The sequence below is a fragment of the Stegostoma tigrinum genome, chromosome 11, assembly GCF_030684315.1.
Source record: "Stegostoma tigrinum isolate sSteTig4 chromosome 11, sSteTig4.hap1, whole genome shotgun sequence".
NCBI lineage: Eukaryota > Metazoa > Chordata > Chondrichthyes > Orectolobiformes > Stegostomatidae > Stegostoma > Stegostoma tigrinum.
Window position 1 is genome coordinate 27276269 of NC_081364.1, and position 18031 is coordinate 27294299.

Sequence of the window (18031 nt, forward strand, 5' to 3'; positions counted from 1 at the left end):
GAGGAATTACTACAGGAGGCACAGAAGGTATATGTAAAGAGGGAGGACGAGAAGCAGAAACAAAAAGCAAAAATGATGGTCGCCGCCATTAAAGAAGTGACAAAGAAAGAAAAAACTGAACAGGGAATACGAAGGCGGAGAGAGACACCAAAAGAAGAGGCAGATACTAGACGAGGGAGACGACAGGCAGGATGTTACCATTGTGGAAGAGTGGGACATTTTAAGCGGGAATGCCCAGAGTTAACACGAGAAAGGGAAATGGTCTCCCTCATGGCCCTCGATGAGGATTAGGGGAGTCAGGGGTTCCTTCCTCCTAAGGCTCACCGGGAACCCTTGATAAACTTAAAGGTGGGACCTGAAGGGGAGGAGGCAGTATTCTTGGTGGACACCGGTGCAGCACGGTCATCCCTAAGTTTTGTACCTACTAGTGTTAAATTGACTAATGAGTATCTCAGGGTTTCCGGAGTAAAAGGCGAAGGATTCCCAGTGCCTATTTTTGAGCCAACCCTAATTAGAAACGATGATAAGCAAGCGACAGGACAATTACTATACATTCCCAACATTGGGAGTAATTTACTAGGTAGGGATTTGATTATATTGCTGGGCTTAAAAAAATTGGGGTAGAGAATAGTGCGGTAGCTGTAACAATGGCTATGTTAACGCTTAGGGAAGAACAACAAATCAGTCCTGATGTGTGGGCGAGAGCTGCTAACGCAGGGCACCTAACTATTACCCCGTTGGTAATCACACTGACTGGAAAAGATGAGACAGTTCAGGTTAGACAATACCCTATATCCTCTCTCCTTATGAAATGACGTTTGGATTACCTTTCTTGGGTGGAAAAGGGGAATTACCAACTGTAGAGTTCAATGATAAGTTTAAAAGAACTATATTGTGGCGCTCGGCTCTTCTTGGTCTGTCCTTAGGAAGAAGGGTCTGTTGACCCAGACACCTCCACTTGAGTTCGCAGTACATCGGATACGACCGGGTGATTGGGTCCTGATCAAAATCTGGAAAGATACCAAACTGCACGCAAGCTGGGAGGGACCGTTCCTAACCCTCCTGACTACTGAAACAGCTGTCCGTACTGCTGAAAAAGGGTGGAGTCATCACACTCGTGTTAAGGGTCCGGTGGACGCTCCTTCCTCTCCAGCCGAGTGGCAAGCTCATCCTACAGACAACCCTTTGAAAGTCAACCCGAGCAGAAAGAATGAACTGAACTGATATGAGAGACTATTAAAGTATTGGTTAAAATTTTTTTTTGAATTGTAAGCGTTGCGTGAACCCACGCCTCGTGGGTACTTAAGGGGTTAGGGAATAGACAGGTGGGGGGGGTGGGGATGGGAAGCTGAAATGAGCAGGCAGCTTTATGTTGTTACGGTAATATTGGCGCGAGTTGCCAAGGGGGTTGGGAAGAATCATTTTACCACGTTATGTCGCAATTATGCTACAGTAACGGGGCATACCGACTGTTGGGTATGCGCTGCGATCCCACACCATGGAGAATCTGGAATCCCTCTCACGGTAATACCATTTACCAATAGAGAGGTGTATGAGGTACAACAATTTGACTTGGGCTCAAATGATACAAAATGAAGATCTGAAAGGGGTGATTATAAATTCGCGGGATGATTCCCACGACCAGCTCCGAAAACTCCGGGTGCTATCGACGGCCTTAGGGTTTCCCCACCAAAAGGAGTAGTCAATACTACTTGTTTCTGCAATCAGAACAACAGCGCACCCTTCCAGTTAGGAAACTCATCTTGTGTCGCCACCAGCCAAGCTACTGGCACAAATGTACCCCACATATTGAACGGGACATATTGGATATGTGGCCTAGAGGCCTATCCCTTTATCCCCGGGGGAAGGTACGTTCGGGTGACTGAATGCATAGGAAGCGTAGAAATGCATAAATGTTACGATTTTGATCTAACACTGCCTCAAAGTCAGAAAGGCTGGAGTGGCTGCTGCTACCTCGCCTACCTAATTCCCCATCTGAGGCTGTTAGATAAAACCCCAGAAAACACTCAGAATGGGCTGGGAGGGAAGCGGACACCCCGAGAAGTAACCGAAGGGGATCGCTTCCTCTGGACTTTGATACCTATGTATGAGACTGCCCGAGCAGGAGGAGAAATACAAAAGTTGGCGCCTTCCCTGGAGGCGTTGGCCAACAATACTGCCGATGCGTTGGCCGAGACCCAATCCCAAGTGGCAGCCATAACGACCGAAATGATTGCCACCAGGCTAACGACTCTTCAGAATAGGATGGCTCTAGATTGTATTCTGGCAGAGAAAGGTGGTACCTGTGCACTAATTGGGGAAGAGTGTTGTACATACATACCTGACGTTTCCCATAACATTACTGATATCTCCCAACACGTGCGAGACAAAATCGCCAAGATAAGGGAGGCCGGTAACCAATACCAGAATGAAAAAGGCTGGGAATGGGGGAATTGGGGATGAACTGGTTGGGGAAGGTGGTTGGTTAATTTGGCCATCTATGGATTATTGATATTAGTGGGTCTGGTGGTGGGGTTTAATGTCCTCAAATGGATACTGAACCGATTAATGACATCTCTAGGGGAACGAACCCTAGTACATCAGCAGATGCTTTTACAATCAGTAGATAGTATGCAACAAAGAGAAAGTCAAAAGAATGCCTCTAGAGTGCGAAAAATGAACATCACAAAGAATGATTTAAGGGCTAACCGTGTACAAGACTGTGAACCTCAACGCCAGCAAGCGTACGAGGGCAGAAAATGGGAAAATGAATTAGAAAAGGGGCTTAATTAGTGCAGAAACAACGGTTTGAGGAAAAGAAAAAAGGGGGAATTGTGAGAGATTAGAAATGTTGTTTCTGCAGATAAGGATGAATGGTGGGGTCTTGCAAAAGAAGAACATTATAGTCACAAGATTTTGTAGCAGAAGTTTATCATTAACCAGAGATTAGGTTCTGCAAAGGCGGCAGTTAGCACGACCAGAAATATTGTTTCTGCAGACAAGGACGTGGTAGAGATAAGGGTGTTGTAGCAGAGGCTTATTTCTACAAACCTGACGATTCGCACGTACAGCATTGTCTAGTGCACTTTAGGATAGCAAATAAGGATTGCAGTAAACAAGGGAATGGGACCTTCGGCCGGCAGAAAAGGGAACAATAAACAAGGGCGGTCCGATAGGATGGGGAATGACAGGATAAGAGAAGACCGAAGGGAGCAGGGAGGCGTGATTCCGCAACTTGTAAACTGTATAAGAATGTTTAACATGCTTTGTTGTGTGTGCCTGTCTAGCAGACACCCTTTCTTGCAAGATCGTACAGAATAAAATTGTCTTGTTTCCAAGGCTTTGTCTCAGGCTGAATTTGACAGCAGGTACTGTTTCTCACATTACTGAACACCAAGTTTAATCCTCTAGCTGCAGACCCACCTATGTTACAATCACAGATTGAGCATGAGTGTATGAAATTACGATCACCTCCCCTACAAGATAAGATTAACAGGATCATTAGCTTCTCTCTCTTTGCCCCAAGTCTAAGAGGCACATCCTAAATATAAGACGAAGATATTTCAAGAGTAACATTAGGAGACACTTCTGGGTGTTAGAAGTTTGGCACACCCTCCCACAAACACCTGATGGCATGGCAGAGAAATGACTGATTTCAAAACAAAATTGATAATTTTTTGCCAGCCAAGGATATTGAGGGTTTTGGGATAAAGGCTCGCATGAAGTTAATGTGCATTTCAGCACTGCAGATTTATGGTTTCACAATGCTATACAGAAACTCCCACAATTCCCAGAACATTGGTCTAATATGGTGTTTGAATATTAATGAAATTAATTTGTGCATGTAATCAATTTAGCTTATTGTAAACAATGATAATTACTGAACTTCAATATGGTTTGGTAAATCAATCAACTAAGTATTTGGTTTTGTACGGAATTCTAAAAGAAAACCACAAACACCTATAGATAAAACCTACAAGGTGGAACTGCTTTACCTGTCCTTCCAAGTCCAGCATGACAGTGAATCGCCACTTTTCCTTCTTGTAGGGCAAAAGCCATAACTTTGACCATATCAAGGATTGTGGTAAGAGAAGCCACACCATAGTCCTTCCATCCAAAATTATAAAAATAATCTGAAAACAAAAGTTTAAAAATATTTTCAATAAATTGTAATTATGGGTGAAGTTTTTGGATTGTTAGCTCATGTCTGTTAAAGACTAAACTGAATTTTTCCTTAGAATTTTTATATATGCAACGTTTGTAGTGTTTCTGGGTTTAACTTGAAGTCTGATTGCAGAGGCAAAAGAAGCTTTGATTTTCAAACTGACATCAATTAGATGGGACGGTTTTGAACAGGTTGTATAGAGTCAAGAAAGGGGTATCATTTGCACCATATTTTTCTGAGGTTAGCTCAATGGCATAACATCAAATACATCCTTGGGCGAGGGCAGGAAGCACTCAGAGTCAAACCGGAAATTACATAGAAACAAAATTTAGAGAGAAGGGAGCAATTAGGATATCAAAATAAGGGGACATTTTGAAAGCCGCTGAAATAGTTTAGAAGGTATACCAGCTTATTAGAGGTTTTTTTTAGCAAGGCTAAACAGTCAAGAGCCTAAGCACCACAGGCAAAAATGAAAAGTAGATACAAGATGCCAGCACAAATCTGACTAATTGCTGTCAGAACAACCTTGCATTATTTATTTCATGAGATGGGGGCGTTGCAATATTTGTTGTCCATCCCCAACTTCTACTGAAGTGAGTGGCTTGCCACGGGTTTCAGAAGTCAGTTAACAGTCAACCATTTTGCTGTGGGTCTGAGTCACATATAGTGTAGGCCAGGCAAGGATGCAAGATTTCCACCCTTGGGGGACATTAGTGGACCAGATGAGTTTACACAATGTTTTCAAAGGTCACCATTTCTGAAACTAGCTTTCCACTCCAAATTAATTTAAATTCCACCATTTACCGTGATGAAATCTGAACCTATACCTACAGTACTAAACTGGGCCCATGGATTGCTAGCTCAGTGGCATTACCATTATGCCGACATTTCCCTTTACCCTCCACCAGTTGCAAGACTTTAAGTAATGACGATGTTGATGAAGCTTCTTGCAAAGAAAATGTTGTTTGGTGCTACTCCAAAAGTCTAGCTCCGAAGGTTTATTTTTAACACATTCACTCCTGAAAAGGTGTGCATTGCTGACAATGCTCTCATTTGATGGCCATGCCAAGCTACCCTTGAGAAAGTGATGATGAGCCACAATTCATCTGCTCTATCTACCCCCATTGCAGGGGTCAGCAAAGGAATTTCAGATTTTTGACCTAGTGACAATGAGGAACAACTAAATAGTTCCAAATGACTTGGTATATGGTTTGAAGAGAACTTGCAGGCAGGGTTCCCACACGTCTACTGCACTTAGGATGGTACAGGCCATGGGTTTAGAAAGTGGATCTGATTAGAATACCTGGGGCATTCACATTCAGCAAACATTATTATATTAGGAATAGGTAATGGTAAACCATGTTAACTTCTTTCCTCTCTGCACTCACCTCTGTGCTTTGAAATTCTCACGACTTGGTGACTGAACTGGTTACAGTATTCAAACTGCAATTTCAAATCACTATGAAGTTCAATCAACATACCATATAAGTTGCATTTTACTATTCTGTCCGTGTATTTTCAGATCCTATTGGCTTTGTTGATTGATTAATGCACGTTAGCGATGTTTAATTTTTAGTTTACTCAGACTCTTTAGGGTGGCATGGTAGCTCAAGAGTTAGCACTGCTACCTCACAGCACCAGAGATCTGGGTTTGATTCCACCCTCAGGTGACTATCTGTGTGGAGTTTGTACATTCTCCCTGTGTTTGCATGGGTTTCTTCCTAGGTGCTCCGGTTTCCTCCCACAGTTCAAAGATGTGCAGGTGAGGTGGACTGGCCATGCTAAATTGCCCAAAGTGTTCAGGGATGTGCAGGCTAGGGAAATCATTCATGGGAAATGCAGGGTTCCAAGGACAGGGTTGGTAGATTGGTCTGCGCAGGATGCTTTTCAGAGGGTTGGTGCGGACTCAATGGGCCAAATGGCCTGCTTTCACACTGTAAGCATTCTGTGATTAGATCTTGTACATCTTCATCTCGCAAGACTGACTTTGAAACACTATTAATTGCATACTGGTAGTCTATTTTTTTTCCTATAATATCTGACATGAAATCTTAAGGGGATCAGTCAGCTCCATCAGCTGGATAGCCAGTTTGTGATGCAAAGTGATGCCAACACCATGGGTTCAATTCACGCACTGGCTGAAGTTACAACAAAAGGACTCTCCTGAACCTTGTCCCTCTATTGAGGTACGGTGACCCTCAGGTTAAACCACTACCAGTCGTCCTCTTGAATGAGACAGTAGCCCAATGGTGGAGTAGGACTTCGGTAACCCTTACATGAAATCTTATACGCTATTGCTCAATTCACATTTCTTGTCCAACTCATTTTGTCATCTCTAAACAACTTTCAGTTCCTAGTTTCGTATTATCTGCAAATTTAACCAGTTTCTAAATCAAAGGTGATTACATAAATTAGAAACAGCAGTGATTCAAGCATTGAGCCTGGAGGCACCCACTCACTATTCCACAATCATACATAACTCAAACACCTGCTCATTGTTTCTTATTCTTCAATTAGTTTTTAATCCATTCCTAGGACTTACCCTGAATCCTTACAGTTTTGAATTGAAGCATTAGTTTTTTTTGTGTAACATTTATGGAAATTATGGTATATCACATCGTAGTTTTACCACAGTTCATTTGAGTTGTCACTTCCTTATAGGAGTTAAAGTCAGTATATGGTGTAATTGCGCAGTCTTCTGATCCTCAGCCATTGTGATATTCTTATAAATGCACTTAATAAAGTTTGGAAAGTGTACAAAATGAAGATAACCCTGTGCCATGTATTAGAAAATATCACAAAGTAGCAATACTGGGAAATTTCCATCATTGCAAGTCCCCCTCCCATTCCTTACAAGACATGTCCATCCTGGGCCTCCTGGAGTGCCACAACGATGCCACCTGAAGGTTGCAGGAACAGCAACTCATTTTCCGCTTGGGAACCCTGCAGCCCAACGGTATCAATGTGGATTTCACAAGCTTCAAAATCTCCCCTCCCCTACTGCATCCCAAAACCAGTCCAGCTTGTCCCCGCCTCCCTGACCTGTTCTTCCAGGTCATCTATCCCCGCTTCCCACCTCAAGCCACACCCCCATTTCCTACCTACTAACCTCACCCTGCCCCCCTGACCTGACAGTCCTCCCCAGACTGACCTATCCCCTCCCTACTGCCCCACCTACACTCACCTCTACTGGCTCCATCCCTGCCTCTTTAACTTGTCTGTCTCATCATCCATCTGTCTTCTCCTCTATCTATCTTCGATCCGCTTACCCCTCTCTCCCTATTTATTTCAGCACTCTCTCCCCCTCCCCCATTTCTGAAGAAGGGTCTAAGCCCGAACCGTCAGCTTTTCTGCTCCTAATATGCTCCTGTGTTCATCCAGCTCTACAATCTTATCTCGGATTCTCCAGCATCTGCAGTTCCTGTTATCTCTGATACAATGGCTCAGTGCAGCTGTGAGTGGGAGTGAAGGGAGTCCACAAGCAGTATTTGCCTGGTGCAGCTGAGCAGGATAAGAATTCAGTGAATTTCATGAGCAATACCATTTTGTGAAGACAGCTGTCTGCATACAGAGCTGTGGGTAAACTCAGGAGTTGAGCTTCCAGAATCTAGACAGCACAATCCCAGGAATTGAAAGTGAATTACCAGGATGTGAGAATTTATTGAGGCACATTATAATTGAATGGTTTTTGGGGAGCTCTAAAGCTACATCTCTAAAAAGGATCTTTTTCCCCAAAGTATTGATAAGATTTGATGATATAATGTCAGAGGATTGCTAAGAAACCTGCTCATTAGTAAGGGGATCAAAGGTTTTGGCGAGATGACGGGAGAATGGGGTTGAAATATATATCTTTCCTAAACTGGTACTAGGGATGAACCATTTCAATTATGTGGAAAGATTAGAAAAAGTTGGGTGTTATCCTTACGACTAAGATGTTTCACAGCTGGATGAATAGAGGGTATGCAAAGTCATTAACAGTTTTGCTAATGGATATAAACAAACAGAAACTGTTGAGCATAGCAAATGATTCAGTAATCAGAAGGCACAGATTTATGGTAAGTGGCAAAAAGATCCAGATGTGTCAAGGGGAAAACTGTTTTTAAGCAGTAAATTATGACAGGAACGTAGGGACAGGAGGTAGTCCATTAAGTCTATCAAACCTGCTCCACCATTTATTTCAAACCAAATATTTCAATGCCTCTTAAGCATATTATCTTCTTAACCCTTTACATCATTGATAGATTTCTGATTACTAACCTCAACTTTAAACACCAAAGTCTGAGTTTCCACAGTTTCATAACCCTCAGCAATAAAAATCCACTTCATTATGGTCCTAAGTGGCATCACCGTTGTTTAAAAAATTGTCCCTCAGGCTCTAAACTCACAAATAAAGAGAAACATTTGACCTATATCTACCCTGTCTATCCCTTCAGATATTTAGGAAGTTTCAATGAGATTACCTCACAGTCTTTGGAACTCTAGAAAATACAGATCCACTTTTTCTGGACATAGAGCAGTTTTTCCGCCGTCTTCGCCTCCATGCCTACTTCTTCAACCGGGAACCTAACCCTCCTTCCACTGACCCCTTCACCCGCTTCCAACACAAGCCCTCCTCCTGGACACCACCCCCAGGCCTCCTACCCTCCCTCGACCTCTTCATCTCCAAGTGCCGTCGAGACATTAACCGCCTCAACCTCTCCACCCCTCTCACCCACTCCAACCTCTCCCCCGCAGAACGGGCAGCCCTCCGCTCCAACCCCAACCTCACCATCAAACCCGCAGACAAGGGTGGCGCAGTGGTAGTATGGCGCACTGACCTCTACATCGCCGAGGCCAGACGCCAACTCTCCGACACCACCTCCTACCGCCCCCTCGATCAAGACCCCACACCCGAGCACCAAACCATCATCTCCAACACCATTCACGACCTCATCACCTCAGGGGACCTCCCACCCACAGCCTCCAACCTCATTGTTCCCCAACCCCGCACGGCCCATTTCTATCTCCTTCCCAAAATCCACAAACCTGCCTGCCCTGGTCGACCCATCGTCTCAGCCTGCTCCTGCCCCACCGACCTCATCTCCACCTATCTTGACTCCATTTTCTCCCCTTTGGTCCAGGAACTCCCCACCTACGTCCGTGACACCACCCACGCCCTCCACCTCCTCCAGGACTTCCAATTCCCTGGCCCCCAACACCTCATATTCACCATGGACGTCCAGTCCCTATACACCTGCATTCCGCATGCAGATGGCCTCAAGGCCCTCCGCTTCTTCCTGTCCCGCAGACCCGACCAGTCCCCCTCCACCGACACTCTCATCCGCCTAGCTGAACTCGTCCTCACCCTCAACAACTTCTTTTGACTCCTCCCACTTCCTACAGACTAAGGGGGTGGCCATGGGCACCCACATGGGCCCCAGCTACGCCTGCCTCTTTGTAGGTTACGTGGAACAGTCCCTCTTCCGCACCTACACAGTCCCCAAACCCAACCTCTTCCTCCGGTACATTGATGACTGTATCGGCGCCGCCTCTTGCTCCCCAGAGGAGCTCGAACAGTTCATCAACTTCACCAACACGTTCCACCCCAACCTTCAGTTCACCTGGGCCATCTCCAGCACATCCCTCACCTTCCTGGATCTCTCAGTCTCCATCTCAGGCAACCAGCTTGTAACTGATGTCCATTTCAAGCCCACCGACTCCCACAGCTACCTAGAATACACCTTCTCCCACCCACCCTCCTGCAAAAATTCCATCCCCTATTCCCAATTCCTCCGCCTCCGCCGCATCTGCTCCCACGATAAGACATTCCACTCCCGCACATCCCAGCTGTCCAAGTTCTTCAAGGACCGCAACTTTCCCCCCACAGTGATCGAGAACGCCCTTGACCGCGTCTCCCGTATTTCCCGCAACACATCCCTCACACCCCGCCCCCGCCACAACCACCCTAAGAGGATCCCCCTCGTTCTCACACACCACCCGACCAACCTCCGGATACAACGCATCATCCTCCGACACTTCCGCCATTTACAATCCGACCCCACCACCCAAGACATTTTTCCATCCCCACCCCTGTCTGCTTTCCGGAGAGACCACTCTCTCCGTGACTCCCTTGTTCACTCCACACTGCCCTCCAACCCCACCACACCCGGCACCTTCCCCTGCAACCGCAGGAAATGCTACACTTGCCCCCACACCTCCTCCCTCACCCCCATCCCAGGCCCCAAGATGACATTCCACATTAAGCAGATCTGCCAATGTGGTATACTGCATCCACTGTACCCAGTGCGGCTTCCTCTACATTGGGGAAACCAAGCGGAGGCTTGGAGACCGCTTTGCAGAACACCTCCGCTCAGTTCGCAACAAACAACTGCACCTCCCAGTCGCAAACCATTTCCACTCCCCTTCCCATTCTCTAGATGACATGTCCATCATGGGCCTTCTGCACTGCCACAATGATGCCACCCGAAGGTTGCAGGAACAGCAACTCATATTCCGCCTGGGAACCCTGCAGCTTAATGGTATCAATGTGGACTTCACCAGTTTCAAAATCTCCCCTTCCCCTACTGCATCCCTAAACCAGCCCAGTTCGTCCCCTCCCCCCACTGCACCACACAACCAGCCCAGCTCTTCCCCCCCACCCACTGCATCCCAAAACCAGTCCAACCTGTCTCTGCCTCCCTAACCGGTTCTTCCTCTCACCCATCCCTTCCTCCCACCCCAAGCCGCACCCCCATCTACCTATTAACCTCATCCCACCTCCTTGACCTGTCAGTCTTCCCTGGACTGACCTATCCCCTCCCTACCTCCCCACCTATACTCTCTCCACCCATCTTCTTTACTCTCCATCTTCGGTCTGCCTTCCCCTCTCTCCCTATTTATTCCAGTTCCCTCTCCCCATCCCCCTCTCTGATGAAGGGTCCAGGCCCGAAATGTCAACTTTTGTGCTCCTGAGATGCTGCTTGGCCTGCTGTGTTCATCCAGCCTCACATTTTATTATCCACTTTTTCTACTTTTTTTTTTCTGCTACTTTCACTCCTGAACAAATCTGGTGAACCTTCATTGCACTTCCTCGATAGCAACAAAATTCATATAGAACTCCAGATACAGTCACGCCAAGGTACTACACAGTTAAAGCAAGAAATCATTACTCTTGTACTCAAATCCTCTTGCAATAGAATATCCTCTTGCAAGAGTAAAACTATTAGCTGTCCTCATTGTTTGTTGAACAAGTATGTTAGCTTTCAGTGACCTAGTAACAAGAATACAGAGCTCCCATTATACATCTACGTTATCTTACTTCTAACCATTTAACAAATACACTACACGCATGTCCCTGCTACAAAAGTGGTTAAATAAGGTTTTGGAGTGGATTTGTAGCTCAGGTTGTGGGTGTTGAGGTTGGTTGGCTCACCGAGCTAGTTTCTTGTTTCGCAGGCGTTTTGTTATCATGCTTGGTAACATCCTCAGTGCAGCCTCCGATGAAGCGTCGGTGTGTTTTCCCGCCAGGTTTTTAAACTCTGGAGTCTGTAAAAACTGGAGCCAAAACCGGACCTGAAAACCATAAGTGAGGCAATCCATCTCAACAGACCCCAGAGTTTAAAAATCAGGCAGGAAAGATGAGTATAACCTGTTTGCTTTCTGCCCATTATCCAATTCTTAATCCACGCCAGTATGTTGCTTCCTGCCCCACATGTCTCAGTTTTGCTAATGATATTCCTGTGGAGGACCTATTAGAAACCTTCTCAAAATCCATTATGACACCATTAACTCCCCTTTATCAATTTTACCAGTGACATTCACAAAAAATTGCAACAGGTTTATCAAATATGATTTCCCATTTGCAAATCAATGTTGACTGTCCTCAATCAGATCATTATTTTTAAGTATCCATTTACCAAATCTTCTCTAATAGATGCTAGCATTTTCACTAAATGATCTAAGGCTAACAGACCTGTAGTTCTGTTTTCATTCTCACTTTCTTCTAAATGATGTGACATTGAGCTGCTTCCAATTATCAGTAAGTGTTCCAGAATCTACAGAATTTTGAAAGACCATCAATGCATGAGCTATCTCGGTCGTCACCTCGTTCAGTACTCAGTAGAATATCAGGTTCTGCAGACTTAGCCCCATTATTTAGAATGTTATACCGGAGAAATTAAACAGTAATTTCTATTAACTTATCATTGGCCCTAGACAGAGATCTTTAATCCTGGGAGATTTCTTGTCTTCTCCTGGGTGAAAACTAGCACAAAGTAATTATTTAACAGCTCTGCCATTTCTCTATTTCCCTTGAAAAAAATCCTAACTCTGCCTATAATAGGTCTAAAATTCATCTGAGTGAAGCTTTTTTGTTAGAAAAAACATACTATGAATTTTTTTTATTGTCTATTAAGTTCTTTTGCTAGTTTACATTCATATTCTATTCTCCTTTTCCTCAATAGATTTTTAGTCCCCCTTTTCTATACTCTGAAAACCTTCAAATTACTATTTCTAGCAACTTTATAAGCCTTTTCTCAGAACACAACTTTTTCGTCATCCCTGGTTGATTGAGATTTTGCACCTTGAAAGAACGCATAATCGTTATAGTCATTTGATTGTCTTTAAAGAATTACTGCCTACATACAGTCATACCTTTTCATGTATTTTCACAATGCACCTCAGCCAATTTGTGCCTCATGCCTTCATAGTTTTCATTATTCAAATTTAACATCTTTGCTTCACGTTGAACGACTTCACCGTCAAAATGAAAACGTTATGTAAATTCTATCACATTGTGTTCACTCATCCCTAAAAGGTTCCTTCTCAACAAGATTATGCATTAGCTCTTTTTCTTCACATAATATTAGATCTAAAATAACCTACACCCTCTAGACAGCCCCTCAAAACCATGTTTTACAAAACCACCCAGAAACACACTTTAGATATTTGTCCTCCCACAGTTTTCGTGCTCAGTGAGTTTAACCAGTTTACGTACAGATTGAAGTCACCCAAAATAACCATGTTGTGTCTCATTTCGTATTTATTCCGTGCCCAACACCAGATTTACTATTTGGTGGCTTATAAGTAACTCCAACCAATGTTTGCTGCTTTTGCTGTTACTTAGCTCCACCCAAAATGATTCCACACTTTGCTCTTTTAGTCAAGATCCTCCTTTAATAAAGTACTAATCCCATCCCTTATTGTCAGCACAAATCCACTTTATTTTCCTTCTTCAGTCGCAAGAGTCACATATCATGAATGTTCAGTTCCCATGCAGATACTTTTCTGTTACTGAAATTAGATCATAGGTCATTTACTTTGTTCAGAATGCTGTATACATTCAGCCCTTAACTTTAGATTGTTGAACATAATTCTGCATTCAAAGCAAGATGATCTTAAGCGCACTGCTTGGAAGAAACAGTGGGGGCATATTCAATAACAGCTTCTAACAGGAAATGGATTAGCACGAGAGAGAAAATTTACAGGGCTATTCTAATTGGACAGTCCTTTCAAAAAGCTGGCATGGGTATCAAAGGCTAAAGAACTTCCTTATGTGCCATATTATTTATTATTTTATGGCATCAATGACTTGGATGAATGAACAAACCTTATAGCAATAAGTTGTGCAGTTGAGAACAAGAAACTACAAATACCCATAGACTGAGTGAGCGAGCAAGGCTGTGACAGATCATGTCCAACACATGGAAGCATAAGGGCTACCATTCTTAGATTGGAAAAGGTTTTGCAAAGCTCTAATGAAAGATTACTGAACTGAAATTTTAACTCTGTTTCTGTCTCTTTAGATGCACCTGACATGCTGAGTATTTCCAGCATTACCTATTTTATTTCAGATCTTCAGCATCTGCAGTTTTGCTTTTGAACAAGTGTCCGTGTACGCAAATTGTCAAAAGTACTATACAATAAGAAGGGAATGTGACGTAGGAATTTGTAAGAATTTAAATGCAAGAGCAATACATTAATTTCCAAATGCCTCATTCAAACTCTTCCTAACTACATTTAGTTTTGGGCATTGAACCTTAGGAAACGTACAATATATTGGATAGGTTCTGCACAAATACACCATAATGATATCAGGGTTTAAATGGATGAATTAATTTATATTCCCTTGAATTTAGAAGACTGAAGGATGACCTAATGGAGTATTTAAGATCATAAAGAGAATCAACAGGTAGATGGAGAAAGTGTGAAATCAGGGAAGCACTTTGCCAACAAAAGGGAAAACGGTGCAAATGCCAGCTCAAGTAATGCTTTCAAAGTCGCAGTTGAGAGATTTTAGTTGGGCAAATGTATCAAGGGGAACAAGGGCAGTGAAATGGAGTTGAAATAGAAATCAGTTCTGTTCCAAATCAGTGATTGGATGGTTCTATACATCTCCACTACTGATTTGATCACCATTTCAGGAAATTAGAAATCACATAACACCAGGTTATCGTCTAATGCATTTATTTGAAATTACAAGTTTCAGAGCATAGCCCCTTCATTAGGCGAAGTGGATGTAGCACACAGAACACAGAATTTACAGGTAGAGAGATCAAAGGATCATACAAATAATGTGAGTGAAGTGTCAAATAATAAGTCTCTGCAGGTGATCGTAAGCGCCAACTGGTATGAATAACTGTCAACGGCTGAAATAACAAGCAAAGGGATGATTTATAATCCGATTATAATCTGTACCCATGAAGACAGCCTCAGCCGTGATCTTGGGTTCACGTTGCGCTACATGTGACTGTACCACATTGTTCTGCATCTGTTAAATGTTTCTCAGTGTCCTGTTTTGACACCAACACCAGAATAAATTGTTATGATCTCTTGATCTTAAAGAGGCTGTACAGTTTTGGATTACTTATTACTTTGATTGGACTCTCGGCATGCAACTCTTACACGTGTCATGTTATTCCTGCACCTTCTTATTTTTACTTTTTTGTAATTAACTCTGCTTCATTTAATCCGATTATAGGTTATCCCTTTGCTTGTTATTCAGCTGTTGAGACTTATTATTCAACATTCCACTCACACTATTTGTATGATTGTTTGATCTCTCTGCCCATAAGTTCTGTGTTCTATGTGCTTCTCTCTCACTTCACCTGACAAAGGGGCTACGATCCGAAAGCTTGTGATTTCACATAAACCTGCTGGATTATAAGCTAGTGTCTTGTGACTTCTGATTTTGTACACTGCAGTTCAACACTGGTAGCTCACATCATTCTATCTTTTCCCACAGTCTGCAGTCTACACCATTCTTCGTACTTGCACTGTTCTTCCTGCCAGTATCACTAAGTCTACTTGCAATAATATTTGTCATAGAATTGTTACAGCATCTTTCAGCCTATCATGCTTATGTTAACTCCAAATAAGCAAAGCACCTAGTACCAATTGCCTCCTTGCCCTGCAAGGCCACACATGCATATTTTTAAAATAATAACCCACTTCCCTCCTGAATGCCTCTACCTCTACTCAAATACTTTAGTTACAAGAGCAGGTGACAGGCTGTAAATTCTTCACTGAGTAACTCACCTTGTGGCACCCAAAGCTGATCTATCATCTACAAGCCAGAAAGTTAGGAGTGTGATGGGATGCCAAATATTTTTCTCAATGAGTGTAACTCCAACAACACCTAAGCTCAACACCATCCAGAACAAAGCAGTCCATTTAATTGGCACTTCATTCACCACCAAAGCACAATGTGTACCATGCAAAAGATGCATTGTTGAAATTCTCCAAAATTTTTCCCCCCCACTGCATCTTTCAGACCTGCAAATTCTACCACCTAGAAAGACAAATGTATAGATGCACTGGAACATCACCACTTCTTCATTGTCACTACGTCAGAATCCTCAAATTAATTCCCCAATAGCAATTCGGATGTACCTATGTTTACGTGGACTGTAGTGGTTCAAGGAGACAGCTCACCATCATCTTAGAGGGCAAATATGTAACAATTGCTGCCTAACCAGTAGTGGTAACATTCCATGAAAAGGATAAATAAAACTGTCAGACAGTGCGTTCCAGATGTTAACCATGAAAAGTTCTCTCATGCTGCCATTGCTTCTTTTACCAATTATCTTAAAATCTGTGTCCTTTAGCTCCCTATCTACTCTGTTCAGATACCGTGTGGCTTTTAATATCAGACAAATCTCTTTTTAACTTTCTGTTCTCTAAGAGAACCTATCCCAACTTCTCCAATCTAAAGTGGAAGCTTCTTATTCCTGGAACCATTCCCACGAGTTCTGTCTCTCCAATGCCCTCATTCTTTCCTAAAGTGTGGTGCTCTGAGTTGGACACAATACTCCATTGAGACTGAACCAGATACAAATCACATTCTTTTTAGTCACTATTCTAAACAATTCAAACTTAACTTCATTTTAATTCGCAAATTTTAAAATTGCAACATTTCTTTGCAAGATCTGTTAATATTTTTATCACTAGTATAAATCAGTATCACAACAAATAACCATTACAAATTTGAATTTAACAACCAAAAATGCTGGGAATACTTAGCAAGTCAAGCAGTATCTCTGCAGAGACAGAAACTGAATATTTAAGGACGATGATCTTCTAGGCAATATTATCACAAGATATGGCACAAAGGCAAAGAAATACAGAGTTGAGTTAGATATCTGTCGTAATTTAACTAAATGGCAAAACTGGCAAAAAAAGGGCACATAGAATCATTGACTACAGAGAAATAAACAATCACCCTTACTGATTGGTATAAATTATTTTCCTGTCAGGATCATTAACTAGAAAAAAGTCAAATGTATTTTGCTCTCTCAGATGCAGCCTAATTTTTGAGTATTTTCAGTATTTGCTATTTTTATTTCTGTTTTTCAGCATCAGCAGTGTTTTGTTTTCATGTTTACATTAAAGTTCAGATCTGCCATTATCAATGAACATCTTCATTTGTTTAAATGCAAGCTGTCTTTCACTGTTTAATGATAAATTGCCTCTAGGGGTGGAAGGTTCTCTTATGATCTCGACTGGATATTTCTATCTTTCACTTACATCTCTCCAACCTTTCCAGAGACAGCAGATCAAATTTTGAATGAAACAAAACCTAGTATTAATTGGCAAGTTACATTATTTTACACTCAGATGAATGTTTAGAACTGTTGTTCAACTTCATTTTCGTTAAATTCTACAAAAGAATATTTGCATATTTATCTCAGTTCATCTTACTTAACCCAAGGTAACATCTAAAACTCCTCTGGCACTTTTAATCTCAAAATATCCTGCAGTCCTCTATTTAAAAACTTGAAGACTATGAATGTGTTTTTCTCCTATTTCCTGTAGGTTTTACTTGATACTTAAATCAACTCAATTCCTTTCTATGAAGAATGGTCATTAAAATATCTCAACATGAGGTCTGTTCTTTGCAGAGGCAACTAACACCATGTTAAAAGGAAAACCATGATACTGAAGTGGTTTACTGCAAGTGTAGGGAAATTATAAAACATTCTAGGCATGGAGGTCTCAAAAGGAGTAGGTTAGACATTAGAGAGGAGCTGAAGTGTTGGACTTATACTGTCAGATCCATATATTGCAATGTACATCTGCAAACTCATTATGGGCAGATACACAGGCTTAGCACCAATGATTACTTTTGTAAGCTGCAGTCACGTAGTTAAATTTGGGCAGATACACATCTTTAACTGTTTTTCTTAGAACCCAGATCGAGAGCGCTTTGGTGGAATCTTTCACCACTGAGGCTGTACCACATCATACTGTTCCCACATCACATCCTATAATCATTAGGAAAGCCAGATATCACATGCAGGGGTTTCACACAATAACTAGCAGAGCAGATGTCCTCAAGTTGTTGCACAACAATCAGTAAAACAACCACCCGGTTACTCAGGTCTACGCACC

General features: G+C 42.6%; 1 protein-coding gene across 7 annotated transcripts in view; it reads right to left on the reverse strand.

Moving 5' to 3' along the window:
- The window catches only part of LOC125460612 (protein tyrosine phosphatase domain-containing protein 1-like), a 153003-nt gene that overhangs the window by 29407 nt on the left and 105565 nt on the right, over window positions 1–18031 (reverse strand). For all 7 annotated transcript variants that reach the window (XR_007249288.2, XM_048548259.2, XM_048548256.2 and 4 more), the window contains one exon: window positions 3996–4133. Coding sequence is in view for 6 of the 7 variants with exons in the window: in XM_048548259.2 (XP_048404216.1) it covers window positions 3996–4133 (138 nt within the window). In the remaining variant the exon portion in view is untranslated. The remainder of the gene's footprint in view (window positions 1–3995; window positions 4134–18031) is intronic.